This window comes from Crinia signifera, chromosome 1 (assembly GCF_055691185.1).
Source record: "Crinia signifera chromosome 1, ASM5569118v1, whole genome shotgun sequence".
Lineage (NCBI taxonomy): Eukaryota > Metazoa > Chordata > Amphibia > Anura > Myobatrachidae > Crinia > Crinia signifera.
Genome location: NC_139217.1, coordinates 307,300,524 through 307,323,837, shown reverse-complemented (window position 1 = coordinate 307,323,837; position 23,314 = coordinate 307,300,524). Strand labels below are relative to the sequence as shown.

The 23,314-nt window shown below is 41.4% G+C and overlaps 1 protein-coding gene across 2 annotated transcripts in view; it reads left to right on the top strand.

Annotated features, from left to right (window-relative positions):
- TRPM6 (transient receptor potential cation channel subfamily M member 6) overlaps positions 1-23,314 on the top strand; it is a 155,303-nt gene that overhangs the window by 71,267 nt on the left and 60,722 nt on the right. For both annotated transcript variants that reach the window (XM_083186111.1, XM_083186112.1), the window contains exons 15-22: positions 2,396-2,545; positions 5,283-5,563; positions 9,384-9,612; positions 10,402-10,557; positions 12,992-13,126; positions 15,193-15,321; positions 17,079-17,330; positions 21,860-22,034. In XM_083186111.1, the coding sequence (XP_083042237.1) occupies positions 2,396-2,545; positions 5,283-5,563; positions 9,384-9,612; positions 10,402-10,557; positions 12,992-13,126; positions 15,193-15,321; positions 17,079-17,330; positions 21,860-22,034 (1,507 nt within the window). The remainder of the gene's footprint in view (positions 1-2,395; positions 2,546-5,282; positions 5,564-9,383; positions 9,613-10,401; positions 10,558-12,991; positions 13,127-15,192; positions 15,322-17,078; positions 17,331-21,859; positions 22,035-23,314) is intronic.

Here is a 23,314-nt window from a genome sequence, read left to right as displayed (position 1 = left end):
TACGCCTCTGGTGCGGCACCCCAAAAACTATCATAAGCTAGGAATCCCAGTGCGGCATGCCAGTGAGATACTAAGTGTTAATAATTAGTGATAGGAAGCCAAAGCTATATATAAAGAGAGAGATAAATGAAATGTAATTAAAATAAGAGAGAGATAGTGTTAGTGAGGGAAAAGTGTTAATAGAATGTAAGGGCATGCCGCACTAAAGCCATAATAAGTTTTATTTTTGTTCACTAGTGCACATGCACTGAATATGTCCACAAATTCACAAATGTATAATATGTCATAGATTTTAGTGTTCGGTAGAAACTTTTTTCTTATGCTTGTGGTTGAAGAACAATATATATTTTTTTTGATGCACCAATATATTCAGCCATCTTTTTAATATGAGAAAAATGTATGCTACCTATAGCCAGAGAATCTCAAGATTAGATCATTTGAATATATAATGACTAATAATACTTACAACTAGAAATTAATAAGATCAGACACAGTACTGCGTCACCTGTGTGGTTTCAGCCTGTGTGGACACTAGAAGGAGTTTCCACCAAACTCACAGAAGACACCTGTGAATGAACACAAAACGTGGCAACATTATGACGATGTCACACTAGATAAACAAAAACCACAATGGGAATGGCATCCTTACATAGGTACAAGATCAAAGTTATTTTTTTCAATTTGTCCAAGGATTATAGACTGAAGTACAGTAACTTCTTCCTGAAAAAACTTCAAATAGGATCACAATAGTGCTAATTTGTACTGGATGGATTATACACACTCAAAGTGCACTCACATAGAATAAGATATATATAAGGGATAGCATATCAGGAGCTTGATCGGTCAACCACATGTAGCGCTGATAAACTCCTTCCACAGGATGGGGATTGTACTTCACTGCTGCTGGTGATCACAGTAGACTGTAATAGAGAGAAAGTAATAAGGTAGCTGGAAAGACAGATAAACCAGGTGTTAAGGCTACTTGTGCTACAAACTGCTCAAATCATACCATTTCTACTTTTTCTCAGTATGATTTGAACAGTGCAGTGGTATCCCAACACAGCGGACGCGGATTACTTGACATGTATTTTGCGTCCCCTCGCGGGGCTCGCTGCGATCGACACGCTTTGGGGGGTATGAACAGGTCGGGAGGATGCGTACCGCGTCCTCTCGCGGGGCTCGCCACGCTTCGGGCAGACATGGATAGTGGCGCTGTTTCAGGAACACATTCACACCTGTCATGTCAGGCAGGTTAAAATGGTCAATGGCTTACACACAATGTAATAACTACTAACTGCTAAATGCGTAGCGCTGACTAACTACACTTAAGGTGCCCATACATGCACCGATCCTGGTGGTGCGATCTGTGCTTTGAGGTGCGCGCTCCCGCGGCACCTCATTGCACAGTACAAAAAGTATGTGCTGCACATACTTTTTGTACTTACTTTTAATCGCATTGCATCGCATTGCATGCACAATGCATGCACAAGGCATGCAATGCGATGCAATGCTATTTTAGCCCAGAACGGACGCCGGGATCGGTGCTTGTATGGGCACCTTAACTATGTAAGCTCCGGCTAGCCATGGACGGGTGGGAACACTACTCTGATACTGACAGGGACGCTGACTACGCTGGCCGTGGGAACACTACGCAGATTCTGATAGGGACGCTACGCTAACTACGTAACTGCCACTGTGAAACTACATAAGTAGCTTCCCATCTTTTTAAGTAACTATGATGTATACATGTGAGTGCTATTTTTGAGTATTAAAATAAAAGTTATAGTTTTGAAATATATTTATTTTCTATATTTATTTACAGAGTGTCCCAGGAAGAGTTTTTTTTTGGTCTTTTTGTCCTTACAAATTTATGTAGTCATTTACTATGCTAGTTTTTTTTTAAATAAGCCTCTACAGGTTCATGGAGTAGATTCTAAAACTGGCCAGACAACAGAACGATCAGCTTGTGATCCGGATGGGACACGATTTCCCTTCAAGGGATCTAGATCTATCGTGAGTCAGGGGAGCTCCCTGGCAGCTCCCCTGACTCACGATAGATCTTATATGTGTAATTTCACATAAGATATATCGTACGATCTGCAACTCTAGCATTCTGGCCCTCAGTAGCATCTTTAGATCTTACATGCAGGACATAACATCATAGGATCCAGCTCACGACCCACGGGATCGCACATCGCATCGGGATCGGACGAAAAACCATCCGTCGATATCGTACATTTGTAGCTCAAATCATTCTGATATATGGTCAGCTTAAATCCGACACACACCAATGCGATTATATCATTTTTATTATATAGATTATCATAACTTTTTTCTTTGTATCTTTACTATTGTGCACTATGTTGCACTTATGCATATTTACTCTTTTTGCCAGAGAACGGCTCACATTTCCACCAATGACCTGGCACGGAATCAAACTCATCTTTCCATAAATCAGGACAGCCAGATGGACAGCAAGCTTTCATCACCAGAGAATACCTTGCATTCCCAGTTCTTCAGAACAGCCCAGCCCTATAAACGCAAGGTGATCCTTCCAAGTTTTACATCCAGTTTAATTGAAAGCTTTCTGCTAGAATCAGGTTTCTAATCTACCACATGCGAGTACAGGACTACATATGGGAACATGAATTCAGGGTATGATTTATAACAGCAAGTAAACACTGTAGTTTAGCTATATGAACATATTCCTTATAATCATTCTGTTTTGTCATAATTTGGAACTACATACTAGATAGTGTACATCTCATTATGTAAAGTACAACAGATATTAAAATGTCATACTTTTTATATATCAGAACATTTGTACATAAATAATAAATAAAAGTAGTAATTTTACTAAATGCTTAACCAGAAGTTGTTTCCTAATCCACTCGACTCAAAGTAAATGCCACATACTGAAATTTAGCAATGAACCAGAGGCCGTGTGCAGGATCAGTAGTGGATTAAAACATGCTGGTAAATGCACCTATACTGTCCCAGCACTTGAGCTCCATTTCTAATTTTTCTCGATTTCAACAGTGCAGTGGTAACCCAACACAGTAAATCAGCGGGTCTCAAACCGTTGGTCCTGACCTTCTCAGCATGGGGTCGCGACTCCATGTTGCTGACTATCAGGCTGATGACTTTTCTAATCTCAGTCAGTGATTCAAGCAGTTAAAAAAATCTGTTGAATTGTCTTATTTTAGACTCCTCCCATCATTTTGTGCCTCCACAATGCTGCCATGCATGTGCCCTCTGCTGCCTCCACATGTGTGTGTCATTATTTTTATTGTCTCATGGAGTCCCAGAGCGGGTGAGCGGTGGGGCTGGTCTGAAATCCCCCACACCCCCTAAAGAGATATTTGCCCCCCCCCCCCCCCCTGTGGAGCAACTTGGCGGCAGGATACCAGGTGGTCTCCCATCCAATGTGAATCCTATGGTTCAACAAGAATCAACGCATCTAGGGTTAACAGCTAACTGCTAAATTGGGATACCTTCACTGTATCACTGTACTAACTTTTACACTAACGCCCTTATTCTGGTTCACTCGCAAAGGAATTTTTTTTTTTAAATGGACAAAACCATGTGCACTGCAGGAGGGCAGATGTAACTTGTGCAGAGATAATTAAATTTGGTGGGGTTTTACTTCAAAGTGAGATTGATCCCCTGCAATGATCCCCTGCAATGATCCCCTGTTCATTGCAGTGTAAAAATAAAGCAGTCAGTATTTACCTTGCACAGAAACAAAATAACCCATCCAAATCTAACTCTCTGCACAGGTTACATCTGTCCCACCTGCAGTGCAGCATGATTTTGTCCATTTGAGAAGAAATTTGCCTTTGCGAGTGAACGAGAATAAGGGTCTAGGTCCATGTACCTTGATTTAAGTTACTGCAAACATAACCACATACTTCAATATGGCTGATGAAGCGGTATGAATGAAGGTCAATAGACATTAAACATTGGGTACATTTTAGTTAAGTCCCAACTGGTAGGATACTGAAAAACAGCGGGACTTTTCCATCTTTATTGCTAATTTAACGCTATATAGACCATTAATATTCGCTACCAGTTATATTCCAGGTAATTGGGATTATATATGCTGTTTTCTTTTTTAAATGACACTAATTAAAATGATTTTTAAGCAATTACTATAATAGAATATTCTCGGAAAAGTGTGCTCCCACACAGAGTTAACTTCTTCCCTCACTGTATACAACCGCTTTGATAAATCGGTAACTTTTATGCAAAAAGTCATAAATTTAGGTACGGTAATATCATAAAAAATCTAGTTCAAGCGTACAACTGGGAAGCAGGTTCAACTTTTTTATTACTACAAGTAATAAAATGTAACAGGGCAAGATGAACTTGTAAGTATGCTGTAATTGCAGATTCTAATCAAAAGAAGCCAGTGTGACAAAGGTTCAACACTTGGCAACATGTATCCTGAGCTGATGCATTCTGAAATAATATTAATTATTTTGTATAATTACTGAACAAAAACTTACTTTAATATACAGTGATATTTGCAAATAAGGGCACCATTAGCAAACAAGTGTGTTTGGAATAACAAGATAAATGCTGTATTTTAAACAAGCTGCTTTTTAGAAGTTTCTTATAGCAACTAGTTCTAATCTAAAGTGAATTAGTAACAAGGAATATATGAGCAATTTAGATGAACACATTAGGAGCTTATCTCTGTAAAAAAAACCTGAATATTCACAATAAAAAAAAAAAAAAGTAGTGTTGTTACCCTACCAGCTGCAGCAATGTTACTGTTACATACCTCCCAACTTCACTTGTATAACACAGGGGTGCACCTCTACCCAAAAAAAGTTACTGGGTCTTGGCTAGGGTGGGTGTGGCCTTGGTGAAAGTGCACGGCCCAGCTCTGTGACCCCCGTTTCCCTCACTTGAGTAGTTGGGCAGCTCCCGGCACCCCTCTCTGCACTGTAAGATGCTGTGTTCATGCGCACGGTATCTGTTCATTGGTCACTGGCTGCTGTGTAGAGGTAATCACTGTCTCCCCCAGTTTGCCCCGTCTGCGGAACACTGTGGCCCACATGTGGGACAGCTGGACAGTGTCCAATAAGGGGGACTGTTATGGCTCTGTGTTAGGCACATCTACTTGAAATGCGACTTGCAATAATGTGTTTGTTTTCACTTTCAGTTCTTTCTTTGATTCAGTTACTATATTTCTTTTAGTTTGAATAAAATAGTTTTATGTTCATACTTCTTTACTGTAATTCTTGATGTCTAAATAAGATTTTTTTCATTAAAAGGAAAAGACCACAGATACCCAGAAATCAAAGAAGAAACTCAAGGATGAGACAAGTTCCACAGAGGACAATGAGCTAGCTGGTTTTATTTATCCCTACAACGACCTCTTGGTGTGGGCAGTGCTGATGAAGAGACAAAAAATGGCCATGTTCTTCTGGCAGCATGGGGAAGAAGCCATGGTGAAAGCATTAATTGCCTGTAAGCTGTACAGGGCTATGGCACATGAAGCAAAGCAGGGCGAGATAGTGGATAACACCCCAGAAGAGTTCAAGAAATACTCAACGTATGGGCCAATATATGGTTATTTTATTTAAAAGCATTGCTACAGTGTACAGTATGGGACAAATCTACACAAAAACATAGCAACTGGTCTGTGATCTATTGCCTATCGTCAATGAAAGACTGTCTGGTTGATGTGCTTTATTGTAGATTTTCTCTTTAGGGCTAGATTAGTAAATCACTCTATTTCTCTTAACGGTTTATATGAAAACGTGTGATCCATTATCTTAGAATAATATTCACTTTGGTTAAATACAGTTCTATACTGCTATATGGTTCAGCATATACAGTATGTTAGATATTCAAAGTGTTGTCATTCATTATGTCAGCATAAGACTGCCAACATGGGTGCATTGTCAACATTGAACATGCTGACATATTGATAAATATTATAAATATGCACACACTCATTTTTATTTGACTTGTCATCAAGTACACTTACATTGCATATTAGGTAGACTGCAAGCATTGACACTAGCTGCTCTCTGGTTGGTTTTACTGTATGTGCTTGCTCACATTATAATTAGCCACATTGTATGTATTTTGAAACATCACTTTTGCTGTAGTTCTAAAACGTGATTAATATGCCCCGGATTTTTAGGATCTAAAAAAAATTAAAATGATTTTTTTCCAAACCATGCATTAGGATGGGACATGTTTTAAAAAATGTCAGTTTAAGAATTTATGTATTGTATGAAAATAAAACAAAATCATGCAACATATCAAAGGCATAGCGTTACTTACCCCTTCCACACCTGGCGTAGCGGCTGTTAAGAAAGGAATATGGCTCTGTGGGATGAGAGCATAGCTTTGTGAAAGGAGCGTGGCTGCGCATCGCAACCCCTAGTTCTGTCACTCTGAGTGTCCGGAAAATGTGGACTGCCTTGTCTGTAGTGCTGGCTCCTACACTGTCACAGGAGCCAGGTGCTGCACGTAAAGTTACAGTGCAGCAACCACTCCTATCACTAAGCAGGTGCCGGCACTTTGGAGTCAGCCTTCGGCAGATGACACCCCCTCCTTGTAATGCCACTGCAGATGCGTCCTGCTACTGCCTTGGAGTGTTTGCTCCTGTGATGCGCACGCATCGTGGGAGCACTATACCATATGAGACTGTGATCCATTTGCAGTTGCAGCTTTCCTATAGAAGCAAATGGATCATGGAGCATACGCTCTCAACCACAAATCTCAGGAACCAGCAGTCCCACTGAATACACTATGCAGCAAGGCTGTGTCAGGAAACCTCTGGATATATGAATTACATGTGACGACTACTCATTACACACATTTCCAAAGTAAATTTATATAGTTTCAACTTAAGTAACAAAATTAGGTTATGTAGTAACACCCAGATTAAGTCATTTTAGATCCTGTAGAAATTACAGTGCACCCAGAAAATATTCACAGCGCTTCACTTTTTCCACATTTTGTTATGTTACAGCCTTATTCCAAAATGAAAAAAATTATATATTTTTTTGCTTCAAAATTCTACACACAATACCCCATAATGACAATGTGAAAAAAGTTTTTGGGGAGATCTTTGCATTCACAGCCTTTGCCATGAAGCTCAAAATTTAGCTCAGGGATATCCTGTTTCCACTAATCATCCTTGAGATGTTCCCACAGCTTGATTGTAGTTCACCTGTGGTAAATTCAGTTGATTGGACATGATTTGGAAAGGCGCGCACACACACCTGTCTATATAAGGTCCCATACTTGACAGTGCATGTCAGAACACAAACCAAGTATGAAGTCCAAGGAATTGTCTGAAGACCTCTGAGACAGAAATGTCTCGAAGCACAAATCTGGGGAAGGGTATAGAAAAATTTCTGCTGCTTTTGACAGTCCCAATGAGCACAGTGACCTTCTTTATTATTATTATTATTATTATTATTATTATATAATATTTATAAGGCGCCACAAGTGTTTCACAGTGCCGTACAAAGGAACAGTACAGGGAGACAAAACAGTATTACATTGAATAAATAACAAAAAATATTCCATAAATGGAAGAAGTATGGAACCGCCAGGAATTTTCCTGGAGCTGGCCAGCCGTCTAAACTGAGAGATCGGGGTAGAAGGGCCCTAGTCAAGGAGGTGACCAAGAACCTGATGGTCACTCTGTCAGAGCTACAACATTCCTCTGTGAAGTTAAGAGAACCTTCTCTGCAGCAATCCATCAATCAGGCCTGTATATTAGAGTGGCCAGATGGAAGCCAATCCTTAGTAAAAAGCACATGGCAGCCTACCTGGAGTTTGCCACAATCTGAAGGACTCTCAAACCATGAGAAACAAAATTCTCTGGTATGATGAGGCAAAGATTGAACTCTTTGGTGTGAATGCCAGATGTCATGTTTGACGGAAACCAGGCACCGCTCATCACCAGGCCAATATCATCCCCACAGCGAAGCATGGTGGTGGCAGCATCATGCTGTGGTGAATTTTTTCAGCGGCAGGAACTAGGAGACTAGTTAGGGTAGAGGAAAAGATGAATGATGAGTGGCCCAGCAGAGCCCAGACTTGAATCAGATTGAACATCTGTGGAGAGATCTAAAAATAGCTGTGCATCCATGCTTCCCATCCAAGCTGATGGAGCTTGAGAGGTGCTGCAAAGAGGAATGTGTGAAATTGCCCTAAGATTGGTGTGCTAAGCTTGTGACATCATATTCAAAGTGACTTGAGGCTGTAATTGCTGCCAAAGGTGCATCAACAAAATATTGAGCAAAGGCTTTGAATACTTAAGTACATGGGATTTCTTAGTTTGTTTTTTTTAATCTTAAAATAAAAATCTCCATGGTAGATAAAACATAAAAGGATATTAAAATTTTGAGTGTAATTGAAAAGGATTAGAATAGGTTAGAAGTTAGAACCTAAGAATCCTGGGCTTAGTGATTACCCTAATTAAAAAGTGATTACCCTAATTAATTTTGTTTTCTAATATCCAACATATTTTAGAGACACTAAACCAGAAATCCAATTTGATAATGTAACATATTACTATTCACAAATTACTTTTAGCAATTATGGAATGCAAAAAGCAATGGCTCTGCACCATTGAATGCTGTACCATTTCCACACTAAGCCAGCACAGTGCTCGCTCTTCTCTGCATAGGAGGTTATTCTGGTTGACTCGCTCGGATGCAAATTCGCCAATCTCGCCTTGCGAATGGTGGTACGCCAGCCCACCATTCGCTTGACGCATACGTTCATGCGGCATGCAATTGGATGTTTTACGTAAACATCCATTCGCAGTGTGCAGGGGAACACACACATAATTCGATGGTCACTGATCATCGAATGATATGGAACGTGCACGCAGATCTAAGGTTGCTCAGAGCAACCTTAGATCTGCGTGCACATTCTTAATGAATAGGGTGGGCAGCTGATATCCGGTGATGTCAGCTGGCCACTCTTCGCACGTGTGTCATCCCATTAGAAACGCGGGGTGTTTCCATATGCTAATGGGCCGCCCCACGCCCTCCGCTCATAAGAATGGATGCGCGCACCAAGTGAACAGTTTGTTGTTTGCGCATTTCTGCGCATGTGCACGCACCCAGCGCATGCACAGAAATGTGCATGTGTAAACAACAAACATCGGCCCCATGCAAATGAACGTGGCCCTGTGAATGGACCAGAATAAGGTCCTTAATGTAGTTGTGTAATTTTTCTGTCTATAGTCCAAAAAACAAACAGTTTATCATACAAGTAATAAAAGGCAAAATGCTATTTTGTCCTTACATTTAAAAATAATATGTATAATATATGTATAATAATAATAATAATAATAATAATAAACTATTCATTGAATTTCTCTTTATTTTACTTAGAGAATTTGGCCAGCTGGCTGTGGACCTTTTAGAGAATGCCTTCATACTAAATGAGCAAATGGCCATGAAACTTCTGACATATCAGCTAAAGAATTGGAGCAACTCAACATGCTTAAAACTAGCAATATCGTCAACTTTGCAGCCCTTTGTGACACACACCTGCACCCAGATGCTATTGACAGACATATGGATGGGGTGCCTGAATATGAGGAAGAACTCTTGGCTCAAGGTGTTGTTTGTCTTAATAAACCATCAGACTTGTAATTTATTTAGTTGTATTATGTTTTTCTGTTCTGTTTCACTTTTGTGTTCAGGACAGGCCCACTGTTGTCAGCTTCCAGACTTAAGGTCCATACACACTGGGCGACTTTGCCCAGCTTGTATGGACAACGCTGATGTGAAAAATTGCTGGGCTGAATATCGCTCAGTGCATACACACTGAGCGATATTTGCCCTTCTGAGCAATTTTTCAGGGGTGGATGACTTTCCATAACAGGACGCTATGGAAAGCTGTCCAATATTTTGCTCATCTGTTGGGTATTACCAGTAGATGAGTGGCAGTTGCCGGTAATGATGCTGGAGCACGCATCGGCGCTCACTGTTCATCACTGCCCCATACACACTGGGTGGCTTTTAAGTTGAATGCAGCTCAAAAGACAAAACTGTGCTGATTTCAGCTCAAAATTGTCCTGTGTCTATGTTATTGTACTACTAGAGGTAGCTTGGTGGCAAGTTGTGGCGGCGCTACAATGGGGACAAATAGTGACAGTTGGGAGGTATGTTTTGGCTTGTGACAACTTAAACAAGATGCAGTATCTGTAGCCCCATTTCCTTCTGCTTTGTTTTTGATTATTCTGATTAATGCTCACTGATAAATAGTGTAGAGCCAACTACCGTATGACCTGCAGTTAATAGTTTGGTGAGTAGTTTAGAAAGTAAATGTGCTTCACTTTCTGAATGATATTGGCCGCCCTACACTATCTATCTGATTTACATTTTTTTTTATCTTTTTCTAAAGGTCATTTTAGGAATTCTGTTGCCACCCTTTATTTTGATGTTGGAGTTTAAAACCAAGGCAGAAATGTCTCACGTGCCTCAGTCCCAGGACTTCTACCAGTTTTCTAATGTTTATGTAGACACGCCTTCTCCAAATATGAGGTTGGAAGAGATAGAGGTGAGTATTGCTCCTCTTCATAAATAACCCCAGGTAAATTTGAAAGGACCAGATGCAAACTGAAAGAGTCCATAGTCAATAAATATAATTTATAGAGATGTTTAACAGTACTCCATTACATCTGTCATAAAGCTGCTTATCTCATGAAACTGGGGAAATAATGCAATTATTTGATTTTATGAAATTTATTCTGCAAATTACATTACATTTTGTAAAGTGACTACTAAAGTTAGTCCTCACCAGATGAAATCATTTGGATTCAGCAATGGTTTTTTAAGCACATTACTGCCATTAGTATAAGTAGTTTCCTTTTGTAGTATTGTACAATTACTATGTTTTAAAGATACTCCTATACGTATCAATCACTCCTCTGGATATAAAAACTTTATTTAGTAGAAAGATTCTCAGTATCAATAGAGGTTAAAATTACTCCATATAAGTATGGTCCACACAATTTTACTTCTTTGTCTCTATATCCCAGCACTTAATGTTGTCCTCACCACATCAAAAAACTGAGGGAACACCTCATAGAGCAGTAATGTTTGTATTCCTTTAATTTATTAAGGTATACAACAAGGAGTGGCTGTAAGGCAGCATCCGCAGTGGGTCTCTATGAAATATCATCTCCAGTGGAGGCTGTGGTGTGGGCACAAAGAGCTTGCAGAGTGGTGGGTTAGGATGGATAAGAACATAAGTGTAACTATAGAGGGTGCACAGCATGCCATTGCTATTTGGCCCAGAGGCTTAGGGGCCCTGACCAGCTTAAAAGTTGCATACCAATTTCCCAGGTTTGTCTGCTAAGATCTGGTCCATTGTTCAGCCTTAATTGTGTGGCATTACATTTTCAGCGTGAGGTGTCTCTAGTGGATGTTCTAATGGTAAGGGGATCCTGTAAATTCACATAATTTGACCTGGTGGCACCATATGTACTGGAGGACACTGTAATGTGGCACAATCTTATCTGCTCATTGTAATGTGAATGGCACTATAATGTTACATAATAAGAACTGTGGAACTGTAATGTGACACAATGTGAAATGGAGGCACTACAGTGTGGCATGATGTAAACTGGGAACACTGTATGTTATAGTGTGAATTGTGGATACTGTGTACTGGCAGCCAAAAAATTTGTGAGGGCCCTTATGTACCACTCAATGATGAACAATTTATATAGCACATGTTACTTTAACGGGCAAGGTAGGCCCCTTTCAGCTGTGGGCCCCATAGTAGCTGCACCCCATGCATCTATGGTAGTTATGCCCTTGGATGGCAGCTTTCTGTACAGGCGTTTCCTATCTAGCTTTCTGCTTATTCACATATTCAGTACAGTTGTTTAAACCACCACCTGCTGTCTGAAAAGCATCTCTGCACTATTTTCAGCCTTCTTACACATGTTCTAACAGAGGTATCTTGGCGGAGTTGGCTATCTTGGGGGAGATTCTCTAAAAATCTCCACCCCCCTTCGCCACCCATCGCAATTATAATTATCGCATATGTTCTAACATATGCTATAATTATAGCAAAGGACAGCTCTTGCGTTAAGAGCTGTCCTTTGCGTTGAGAGTCGCCGGGTCCCAGCAGGTCCCGGCGGCTCCCCCCTCCCTCCCTGCACCCGGAAGAGGATCAGTGCAGGGAGGAGGTCACAGGTCCGGGCAACACAGCTCTGTGCTGCCCAGACCCAGGTGAGGGGGGGAGGGGGCGGTGCGGGGCGGCGGTGGGATGCGGTAGAAGCCCATAGGCTTCTATGAGGCATCGCCAGATTTTTCTGGCGATGCCCCCCGCTGCGGTAACCCGGCGGGGATGCTTAGTGTATCCCAAAAACGCATTTTTAGCTTAGAGAATCTCCCCCCTTATGCCTTGAATTGCAGGCCATAGCACTTTTTTTTCAGAAAGGTATATGTGGACACATCTGTACATGCACAAATAATGTGTATGACTGTACACCAGATGTGTAAAGTATATTACAAGTACAAAACATAAAAAACAGTATCCTGAATTGATGTACTAATACTAATAATATTCTTGATCATGATGTAGATTCCTATATAAAGTAATTATATAGTTTGCTGTCTACACAGTACCTGCCTGCTACATGTCTTACTCTGGGAGTGCTTTGGGCTACCAAGATATCTTCATGGAGCCCCTTGGTGACTTCTGGGCCCTAAGAAGGTGCCTAAGTTGCCTTGTAGGAAATTCACCCCTGGACTTTGTGCTAATTGCCCTGATAGGTTTTTGGGGATTTGCATCCCCTTGCATGAATAAATCTGCATGATGTCATACTGACTTTCGTCAGAATATACTGTACCTATTTCTGAGGTTGATTACTGTAATAGGTACAACAATTACAGTATAATGGGACCTTTACTTAAATATAAAGTGTACCTTTCTAAATTATGGCTGCTCTCAGCACTTCTAAAACTGCATATCGTTTCAGCAAAACTTTGATGAAGAAAATGCAACAAAAGATGCTAGTAAAGGAAATAGCTTTAATGTACACGGAAACCTGCCGGCAACAAGGAAAGTCCGGGAATTCTACAACGCTCCTATTGTCAAGTTTTGGTTCCATTCTGTAAGTTATTCTTTAAGTAAGCTCTTTTTTTAAGGATGGTGGAGATAAATGTAGCCTACTTTGTAACATTTTTATGGTTTTAGAACTAAAGATATATTATTGATTGAAAACAAAGCTTAATTGCATTAATACCATTATCAGTCCTGTGATGTTAGTTATTGCCAATGTTTTAAGTGGTGATGAAAAAGAAACAGGAGAAAATGGAGCACAAGTGGCTGTTTGAGGGGGAGAGCAAGATGGCTACATTTATTGCAGCAACTTGCAAGGAAACATCAGTGATTGGGTTGGGATAATTGGGTCGACCTAATGATGGTCGACAGTCATTAGGTCGACACCATTGGGTCAACGTACTGGAAGGTCGACAGGTGTCTAGGTCAACATGGCACAAGATCAACATGGGCCTAGGTCGACACAAGTGTTAGGTCAACATGGGTTAAGTCGACAGTCAAAAGGTTGACATGGGGTTTTTCACTGTTTTTCTACCTGAATGTCGACACAGTTGACATGGACACAGTTTTAAGTGCGCTGCGCTCGCCATACTTTGGGCATGGTGCCTCGCTATGCTGGGCACACTATTTTATTCTCCCACCACACCCTAGTGCAGTGGTTCCCAAACTGTGCGCCTAGGCTCCCTGGGGTGCCTCGGAGCACTTGCAGGGGTGCCTAAGGTTGGTGGTCCAGAACCAATTCAAATTATTTATGGCCAATGAAACTGGCAAAATCAGTGCTTGGGGCTTCCAATTATAAAATATGTGGATAAACAGAAGTGAATTGTGTTCCTCACCACATAACTGGACCTAAGGATGACATTTAAGCACAACTTATTTCATTTAATTTTTTATTTTATTTTTATTCTTGGTAACAAACTTTGGCCTTGGGGTGCCCTGAAAAATATTCTGATACTCTAGGGTGCTGTGATTCAAAAAAGTTTGGGAACCTCTGCCCTAGTGGATGGTAGGGCATGAAATACCACCTGTCGGCACATGTTGGCTCAAAAAACAGTGAAAAACCCCATGTCGACCTTTTGACTGTCGACCTAACCCATGTCGAACTAATGCTTGTGTCAACCTAGACACCCGTCGACCTTGTCCCAGGTCGACCTAGACACCTGTCGACCTTACAGTATGTTAACCCAACGGTGTCAACCTAATGACTGTCGACCATCTTTAGGTCGACCAACCGACCGTATCTCCAGTGATTGACTAAGTCTTTGGTTACTTACTGTTATTGTGACACCTGGTATCAAAGATGCCATTTTCCATAACAAATCCAAGGTAGGAGGTCTATCCACTCATTTATGGGTCTGCTGGATAAGAGATGTATGCCTAATGTGGAGCACTTTTCAGGAACATTTAAAAATGTGCTGTACTGTGTTTCCCAAGTTGACTTTCTTATTGGTATTGTAAGAAGCAGTGCTATCAGCCAGCCCTAACCAATTCCAACCATGGACTAGGCACACTATGCCCAGAACATCTGCAGTGTTGTGTCTTGACTGGCCTAATGTGGGCTGGCCTCTAGCCAACACAGGCTGAGTAACCTATGGCAAGTGTACCAACAAAAAATGTTCCACACTCTCTTGTTCCTTCTGATTCAAACCATCTCAATGCTAAAAAAGTGCTGCATGTTTTCCTAGTATACATTGGCAGTGATTGTCAGGGTAATGGGGCACATAATGTAATTTCTGTATTTGTCTTTGCAATCACCAGCCTGCCATGACATACAGACCCATTCTGCCTGACAGTCCCAAGTGACAGTCCTCTGCTTCAAAGTGACCAAGAAGTGAATCAGTCTACTAAATGTAGTGCTGTGTTTTATTGATGACATTCTTGCTCCTGATGCATCCATATGCCAGCCAGAGTTATCAGTGCACCACATCCATGTTTGCAATTATTGTTTCAAACTAACTTGCATTTCATTTAACTGGAATACATAAAAAACACTGTTGCATTTGTGTTTTATTTGAATAAATGCACTCATTTACATGATAATAGCCAGGTTAATTTACATGATAATAACACAGTACTTGATTAATCTATCTGCATATTGTTTGTGTGATTTACGTGCAGATGGCATACATTGGATTCCTCATGCTTTTTACATATGTAGTGCTGGTGAAGATGGAGTCAGTCCCCAGTGTCCAAGAGTGGCTGGTTATTGCATACATGTTTACTAACGCGATAGAGAAAATTCGAGAGGTGAGTTTCCAAAAAAACAAACAAACAACCAGGGGTAGATGTATGAAGCAGTGATAAGTGCCTGGTACTTTATCACTGGCCAATCAGCTCCTGACTGTCCCTTCTTAAATCCAGCCTGTAAAGTAACAGTCAAGTGCTGATTGGCCGGTGATAAAGTACCAGGCACTTTATCACTTCTCCTCCCTTATCACTGCCATAGGCGCCGAAAACATGGGTGCTCTGGGGCCCGAGCACCCATGGAAAGTGAGGAGCACCCACGGGCCACGGCAGGAGCTCACCCGCTGCTCGCTGTCAGGGATCCTGGCAGTGCCGCAGCGGGATCCCAGCAGCGGATATGCCTTCAGCAGTGGGGGTCCCTGTGGCAGTTGGGAACTAGTAGCAGTAGTTCCCATCTTCCACAGGGACCCTGCTGCTGACAGCATATCCGCTGCTGGGACCCCGCTGCGGCGCTGCCAGGATCCCCGCCTACCTCCATCCAGGACTGGGGGGGGGGGGGGGTGTCTATGGGAGCCCATTTCATGGCCACAACCCATGAGCATGACCCCTTGAGCACCCACTGGCAAATAGGTGAATCGGCACCCCTGATCACTGCTTTATACATCTACCCCCAGATGAGATAAGTACCAATTGTAGTAAGCAGTGACTGGTACTCAATAATGCACAGCTAATAAACATACATTATGGTACAGTACTTGTATTACTTTGTTTTACCATACCAAACACCACTCCTATGTTAATTAGTGGAGACCAAAATTGTGGCCAAAATTTTTTGCAAACAATTTTGTGGCTAAATATTCGGTTTGTTGGAGGTGATACAATCTTTGAGTTCTATTTTGCTTACTATTCCTCTGAGTGCCATTTTGTGCTGTATTTGTAAGATCATTATTTGCATAATGTTATGTGGGAAGATGATGACTTGGATAGGTCTCAGAACACTCATCCCCAAGACTGCCAGTGACACTTGTGGAATTAGATAAAATGTCAATACGTTATTGGATGTGCATACAAAGGCAGGTGGGTTATCCGACTGTCAGAAGACCTACAGCAACATTCCTAAAATCAGAATCCCAACAGACTCTAGGTAATTATACATACCCTCTCCCCCGACCTCCTTACATGATCCTATTACCCCATAGCCTCTATGTAACCCTCCATGTTAGTCTATAACCCTCCCCCTTCACAGCCTACTACCAACCAGTTTCTAACCCTCCCCCTATTACAGCCTAACAATGTCTAAAACCTTAACATCTCCCCCCCAACCTTGCCGAAACCTACAGTAGTGCCTAGGTCATCTCTAGTGATGTCAGGATGCCACTGTGGCTGCCAGCTGAAATTCTGGCACATGGATTTTACCATTGGCATCCAAATCACCTGCATGCTAAACTCATCTCATTTTGCTAGAGTATGGCTTGTAAGCTTCTGTGGTAATTGCATGAAAGTATTCTCTGTCATCATTGATAAACTATTGTTCCTTATATGAGAAAAAAACCCGTGTAAGACTTCAATATTGCACTTTTGCAATCCTTATATATTATGAGTTACACCATATAGTAGATGCATACTTTTTGTGAAGCTGTAAATTAAAAAAAGTTCCTTCAGGATATTCTGAAGAAGCAGTTTTGATGGACTTCTGCCATACCCAGCTATCCACCAAAATCAGTGCTGCTTTAAATGATTCCCTTTTCTAGATAAGCAGTCACGTCATTGTTTTACATTGCTCTGTAAATATATATCTGGTATTTTATTTCTGTCCATAGGTTCTAATGTCTAATTCTGGAAAATTAAATCTGAAGGTCAAGGTGTGGCTACAGGAGTATTGGAATCTGACTGACTCAATAGCCATTACTTTATTTGTTACTGGCTTCATTTTACGCTGGACTGATCCGCCTCTACATACCGTAGGAAGGATCCTCTACTGTCTGGATATCATATTTTGGTTCACACGACTTCTAGATTTCTTTGCTGTAAACCAGCAAGCTGGACCTTATATTACAATGATTGGGAAGATGGTAAGCGCTGAATATACTATTAGACAAACTGCATGCTTTCCATGCTGACCAAAACAATAATGTGTACATTATTCATCTGTCAAGGCGCAGAATACTTGCAGGTGCTTGTTCCTACAGTACAGTAGGTGCAATACGATCTTATAATGTTAATGATCAGTTGTTTGGGTGATTGCATCTGAATGCATCAGTGCTTCTATTACTATTAGTAGTGAGTTTGCTGTATTGCATTTGTGTAATTACATTGATACACTATATGTTTTTATGTGTACTTAGTCATTTCATTTAGCATTGGCATCTGGTTTTAATTGTCTTTTATATGTTAAATGTAACTTTAAATAAAACACTATCTAGACATGGAAAGACTATGGGGCTCATTTATCAACAAGTGATAAATGAGTGTGAATGATAAAGCTTGTTGCGTATGATAAATAGTGCTTACGCCAATCAGCTCCTAACTGCCATTTATTCCACTCCTGTTATGTGTTTGAAAAATGGCTGTTGGGAACTGATTGCTGGAACACGATTTGTCCTACGCAATGAGTTTATCACTAGTAAATTAATTTACTTTAGCATTTACTACTTTTACCAAACATATCTGTTGACATAAACTCAAGCTACGAAATACCTATCTTTAACACTTCAGAATTAAACGCAATTTAGTTTCTTCTTTTAATTAGATCCAATCCTAAAGAACAAACCAGACATGTATTAGCCGTTTCTCTACTCCTTTCAGGATACAGAAATGGTTCTGTTTTCATTTATAGTACAGCAAAAGTCTTAAGCCCCCCCCCCCCCCCTATACACAGGCGATTTGGTCCGATTTTGGCCGATTGCGACCAATCGGCCCGTTAAATCGTACCAAATCGTCCCTCCCTGACATGCCGTCGGGTCCGATGCGTGGTCCCGTGGGCATCGGACCCGACCAGGTGGTCGGACCGGCAGGCCGTCTGACCACCTGTTGCTCCTGGCAGCAAGGCGGGCGGGAAGCAGGGACGCATGCGATCCATCACAATGGATCACATACGTCCCTGCCGCCGGGAAGGTTCGCAGGCTGTTGCGAGTCCGTACACTGCTGCGAGACATCGCAGGTAGTGTATGGGCACCTTTAAGGTGTCCACACACTAGAACAAATTTTTGCCGATTTGGCCGATATCCGATCAATCGGCCCATATATCGTTCGATGTTTACCAATAATCGGTCGAAAATTGTCCGATTTCGGTCCGATGTGCGCTTCCATGGATCGTTTGCTAAATCTTCTGATCTTACATGGTGCACGAAAGATCAGAAGATTTAACAAAAGGTCCATAGAAACGCATATGGGATCTTAAGAAAAATCTTTGGTAAAGATGTGCGCTTGCCTGAAATCTTTTGTCCAGGACAGACAAAAAATTTCAATGCTAATTTATGCGCTCATCTTAAGATCGCAGATCTTTCTAGTGTGTGGGCACCTTTAGTGATTGCGTATTTTATAGCCTTGTTTTTTTTCCAATGTGGCTCTTATTTTTTAGATGTTGTTTTATAACAGTGGTTTTCTGCTATAGTAGTAACCAGCATATGTGTATGGACTTATCCAATGGCAGCTGTAGCCCCGATGGAACTAGCCAATGGGAGTCGGGGTGGGCTTAAGAATCTGATGGCTTTCTCATGGTCGGCGCTGTAGCCATCGCTGGACTCATCTAAATACATTTTCATTCAATATAAACTAATTAAATATAGCTTGTTGCACTGATTAAATTGAACATAATTGAAAATAGTGGTCAGCCATAAGATTAGATGGTGTGCATATTAAGTCGACATTGAGAATGGCAGCGTGTCAAATGTCAACATCCCTAATGTAAATATTGACCTAATTACGATAATTAGCATGTCAATAATGCAATTTTACATTCACTTTTAATGTAAACCTAAATCATAAACCTAATTTCACATTAACCTTGATCTATCTATAACGTTAAAATCAGGCAGTTAACATAGTGAATGTCAACATTCAGACCATGTCGACTTTCTGTTCATGGCATTCTAGTGTCAACATTCTGAATGTTAACATATTACTGCATATCCCATTTTTCATATACTTGTTTTCTGACCTTGCTTGGGCTGTGGACACTTCATTTGGAGCCAGGGCCATGGCAGTGCACTTCCTCGTCCTGTGCCAGCACCCACAGCCTCTCTCCCAAATAATGTGTGTGGTTATGATGCTGCACAGAAAGAAGAAGGTTGGGAGCAGCCTTGTAGCTGAGCATATGCCATGGACACCCTGCCACCCTCCTCTCCAGGCTGCATGGTGCCACTATATAGAAGGACACTCTACTGAAACCATCCTTCTCACTGCCAAAGCCAATAGTCAGTCATCTGCACTTCATGTATGTGTGGCCTTCAACACCTTTATGTCTACCTGTCATTGTTACTCAATGATTCATCCTGCCTTGCCTTTTTCCTCCCTTAGCACCCACATTTGGTCTCCAATACTACATGTGAGCTGATGATACTTAAATATATCCCACAGTCCTTGCTCAGGTCCCTTTCTGTAACTTTGGCATTTCATCTTAAATGTCCTAATGTTTTCTCAAATTAAAATTGTCCAAAACACCTCTCATCATCATCATCATCATCATCATCTTCCCATCTAGGGTAACATTGGAGGTTATTCAGATCTGATTGGTTTTCTGCTTATACAGTATGTAGAGCCCTGTAATCACCACCAAGCCAGAGTAAATTCCCATCCTGTGCAAGGTTGCAAAACTATCCCAGCCCTGCGATTAGCTGCATATCCATACTCCACTCCCTCACCATGGAATGAGTTTTCCACTGTGAGCAGTCTGTGCATAGCCCAGGCTAATCGAGCCCGGAACTGACGTCAAACACCCTCCCTTAAAATGCTTGGGCAGGACTACGTTTTCCCTGACACTCCTAGAAAATGTCCAGTTATCACCTCCAAATGCCGGCTTCCCGTCACTCGTCAATGTGCTAAGCCATGTTGATCTTCAGTGGTCGACCCAATGCATTTTGACTTATTATGGGTCAACCTAATGACCCATACCCATTAAAAAGTAGCAGGATTTTATCACAGGATGGCCTTGCACATGTGTGCTATGAGCCGTACGCATGTTCCATTATCACCCGGCCTGTGAATATGCAGCAATGCAATCAGGTCTGAAAACCCCTATTGTCTACTCTTTTTCCTCTTTCTGTTGATGGCATCTCCCTCATGGCTGTTCCCTAAATCCACTGATTGGGTGTTATCCTAGGCTCCTTCCTATTATTTACAACTACTGTGAGCGGGATGCTCTATCATCCACTGCCCCTCTCCCCGGCTACCGCATTATTACTACTCACATATGCTCTAACATTCTGTATCTGATTACTGATTAGTAATGCACAGCACAGCTGTTGTGATAAGAGCTATTCTCTGCGATGTGACGCGGTGGGTGTGTTCCTCACACAGCACTGATGAGAGAATCCCATAAGCTTCTATAGGGTATCGCCAGCAAAAGCTGTTGATTCCCTCCGCAGTGCTGCCCCCACACAAGGGGCTTTAGAGCATACGAAAATGCAATAAAATCCCGATAATGGGGTTTTTACCGCATTTTCGGATTAGAGCATCCCACCTGTATCCTCCTACTCTCTGTCCTCCCATATACTTGTCTTTCCCCACTTCAAGGCATCATGAATGCTCCTGCCCGTGTCATTTTCATATCTAACTGCTCTTTGTTCGCTTCCCCCCTATACAACCTGCTTAACTGCATCTCCATTTTCCTCAAAATCCAGTTTATACTCTAGTCCCTCACTTACAAAGCACTCAATCATTCTGCCCACTCCTAAATCTCCAGCCTCATTTCTGACCACACTCCCTCCCGTTTCTTCCTCCAATTGGCACTCCCCTCCACAGGTACAGGCTTATTGAGTGCTGAACTGACCCTTCCCTTTACCTTACTCACCTCCACCTACTGTACCTGTAAACATACAGATCTGTCCCCTTGCTTCCTTACAGCAGAGGCTGTGTGACATTATTGCAGTCATGGTATAGTGCAGCTTTCCTGAAGCACAATTTTCCCTATTGTGTACTATTAATCTCCAGAGTAAAATAATGTTTCGGATACCCTCGCTAAGCACCTCTTGCCATCTCCGTCTAGTTTCATTCTCTACACTCATTGTCTAGTGGTAATAGTGGGCACGATTCTTCTATGGAACGATATAGCATGTTCGCATCACGGGCAGAAATATAAGGGAATGCATCTGTGCTGTGATTTCCACAGCCCTCACATGTAGCCAGTTCCCTACCTAATTTGTCAGTTTAGTGCTCTGTATTTTTAGAAAGAAATGTCAAGTTGCCATTATTGTACCATTGATATTACTATTACTGTGTATAGACAATACAGAAACTTTGTGGTGCCTAAAAAATAAAGTGTAAGTACAATAATGGTATTTAACTGCCATTGTTTCCAAGAAATATTGCATTAAGGCTTCAATTTTATAAAAAATACCTTTTCTTAATGTACTAAAATCTTTTTTTTTTATATTATATTTAGACAGCAAACATGTTTAGTATTGTGGTTATTATGGCTATTGTGTTGCTGTCCTTTGGCGTGGCACGAAAAGCAATCCTTTCACCATCTGAAGAACCCTCTTGGACCCTGGCTCGTGATATTGTTTTTGAGCCATATTGGATGATGTATGGTGAAGTCTATGCTGGTGAAATAGATGGTAAGGGATTATACTGATGCTTTGAATTAATACTTACTACTGTAGCCATAAGGATTGTTAGATCATGTTCATTTTCAGAAAAAATGTAACTCAAATATTTTTCTCACCATATATAATTTTCAAATTTGAGTTTATCTTATAGCAAGTGATCAGACGTTTAGCAAATAAATTACATTATGATACTAATGCTGCTTGTCCTATTGGCACCTATTGGTTGAACCAAAACTATAGGGGAGATTTGGTAATGAGGGGAACCTTGTTATTTTGTAGCTTGCTCCTCTATGGAGAGAAAGAAAACTGAGTAAGCTTGAAGGCCTGATTCAGACCTGCATGCTAAGCAGTATTCTTTCGCTGCTTAGCGAGCGGGAAAACGATGCCCGCCGGGGGAGCGAACGCCCGCCCCCCTTTGCCGTCGGAATGCCTGCACAGGCATGCGAATGAATGTGTACACTGAAATATCCCATGCCCAGGAAATGCTGGGCGCCCCCACGCGACTGCCCTTGTCCAGCCACTACCCGCTGGGACAGTCGCCAAAGGTGTTTGCATTTCGGTTCTGAACATATGTATATTCCAGGGACGTGCGGTGGGGTAAATGGCTGAGGAGTCCCTGGCAAGTACCAGAGCCAGATTTGCACCCAATTTATGAGCCATGGGGTACATGCCCGCATTATACACAAGTGCAGAAGTATATACAGCTGCAGATTCGCTGAGTTTTAATAAGAGATGTGCAGAAAAGGTAGCAAGCCATAGACTTTTCACTCCAGAGTTTTGACTATAAAAATTATTAGAATAATAGAAATAAGATTTTTTATATATATTCTTTGTATTTTTGACATACTTTATAAAGTCAAAACTCCAGCATATATGTTAGTATTACAGGAAAGGCTGTGCCTCACCCCACCGCACGCCACTGGTATATTCGCCAATATGCATGCACCTACCCAAAACATCTGTCCCTGGACTGTATAACTTAGAAGCATATCAACCTGAATCACCCCCTTACTGTCATGTTATCCTGTGTTATTGTAGGGCACCAAGGAACCTAGTGGCTAATTTAATATGCATAGATACAGTATACATCTCCTGAAAAACAAAGGCATTACAGGTCACATTATAACTTGGGATCTAAACAATAAACCAGATCAAGGTCCATACGGGCTTCGAGGTTAAATTAATGAAGGGTCTATGGAATGCCTTGGCAGGAGGTGTGGCTAGTGATGCCAGGGTGTGACCAGTGGGTTGTGGGTATGGTCTTCATGAGGATGGGGGCATGTTCCATT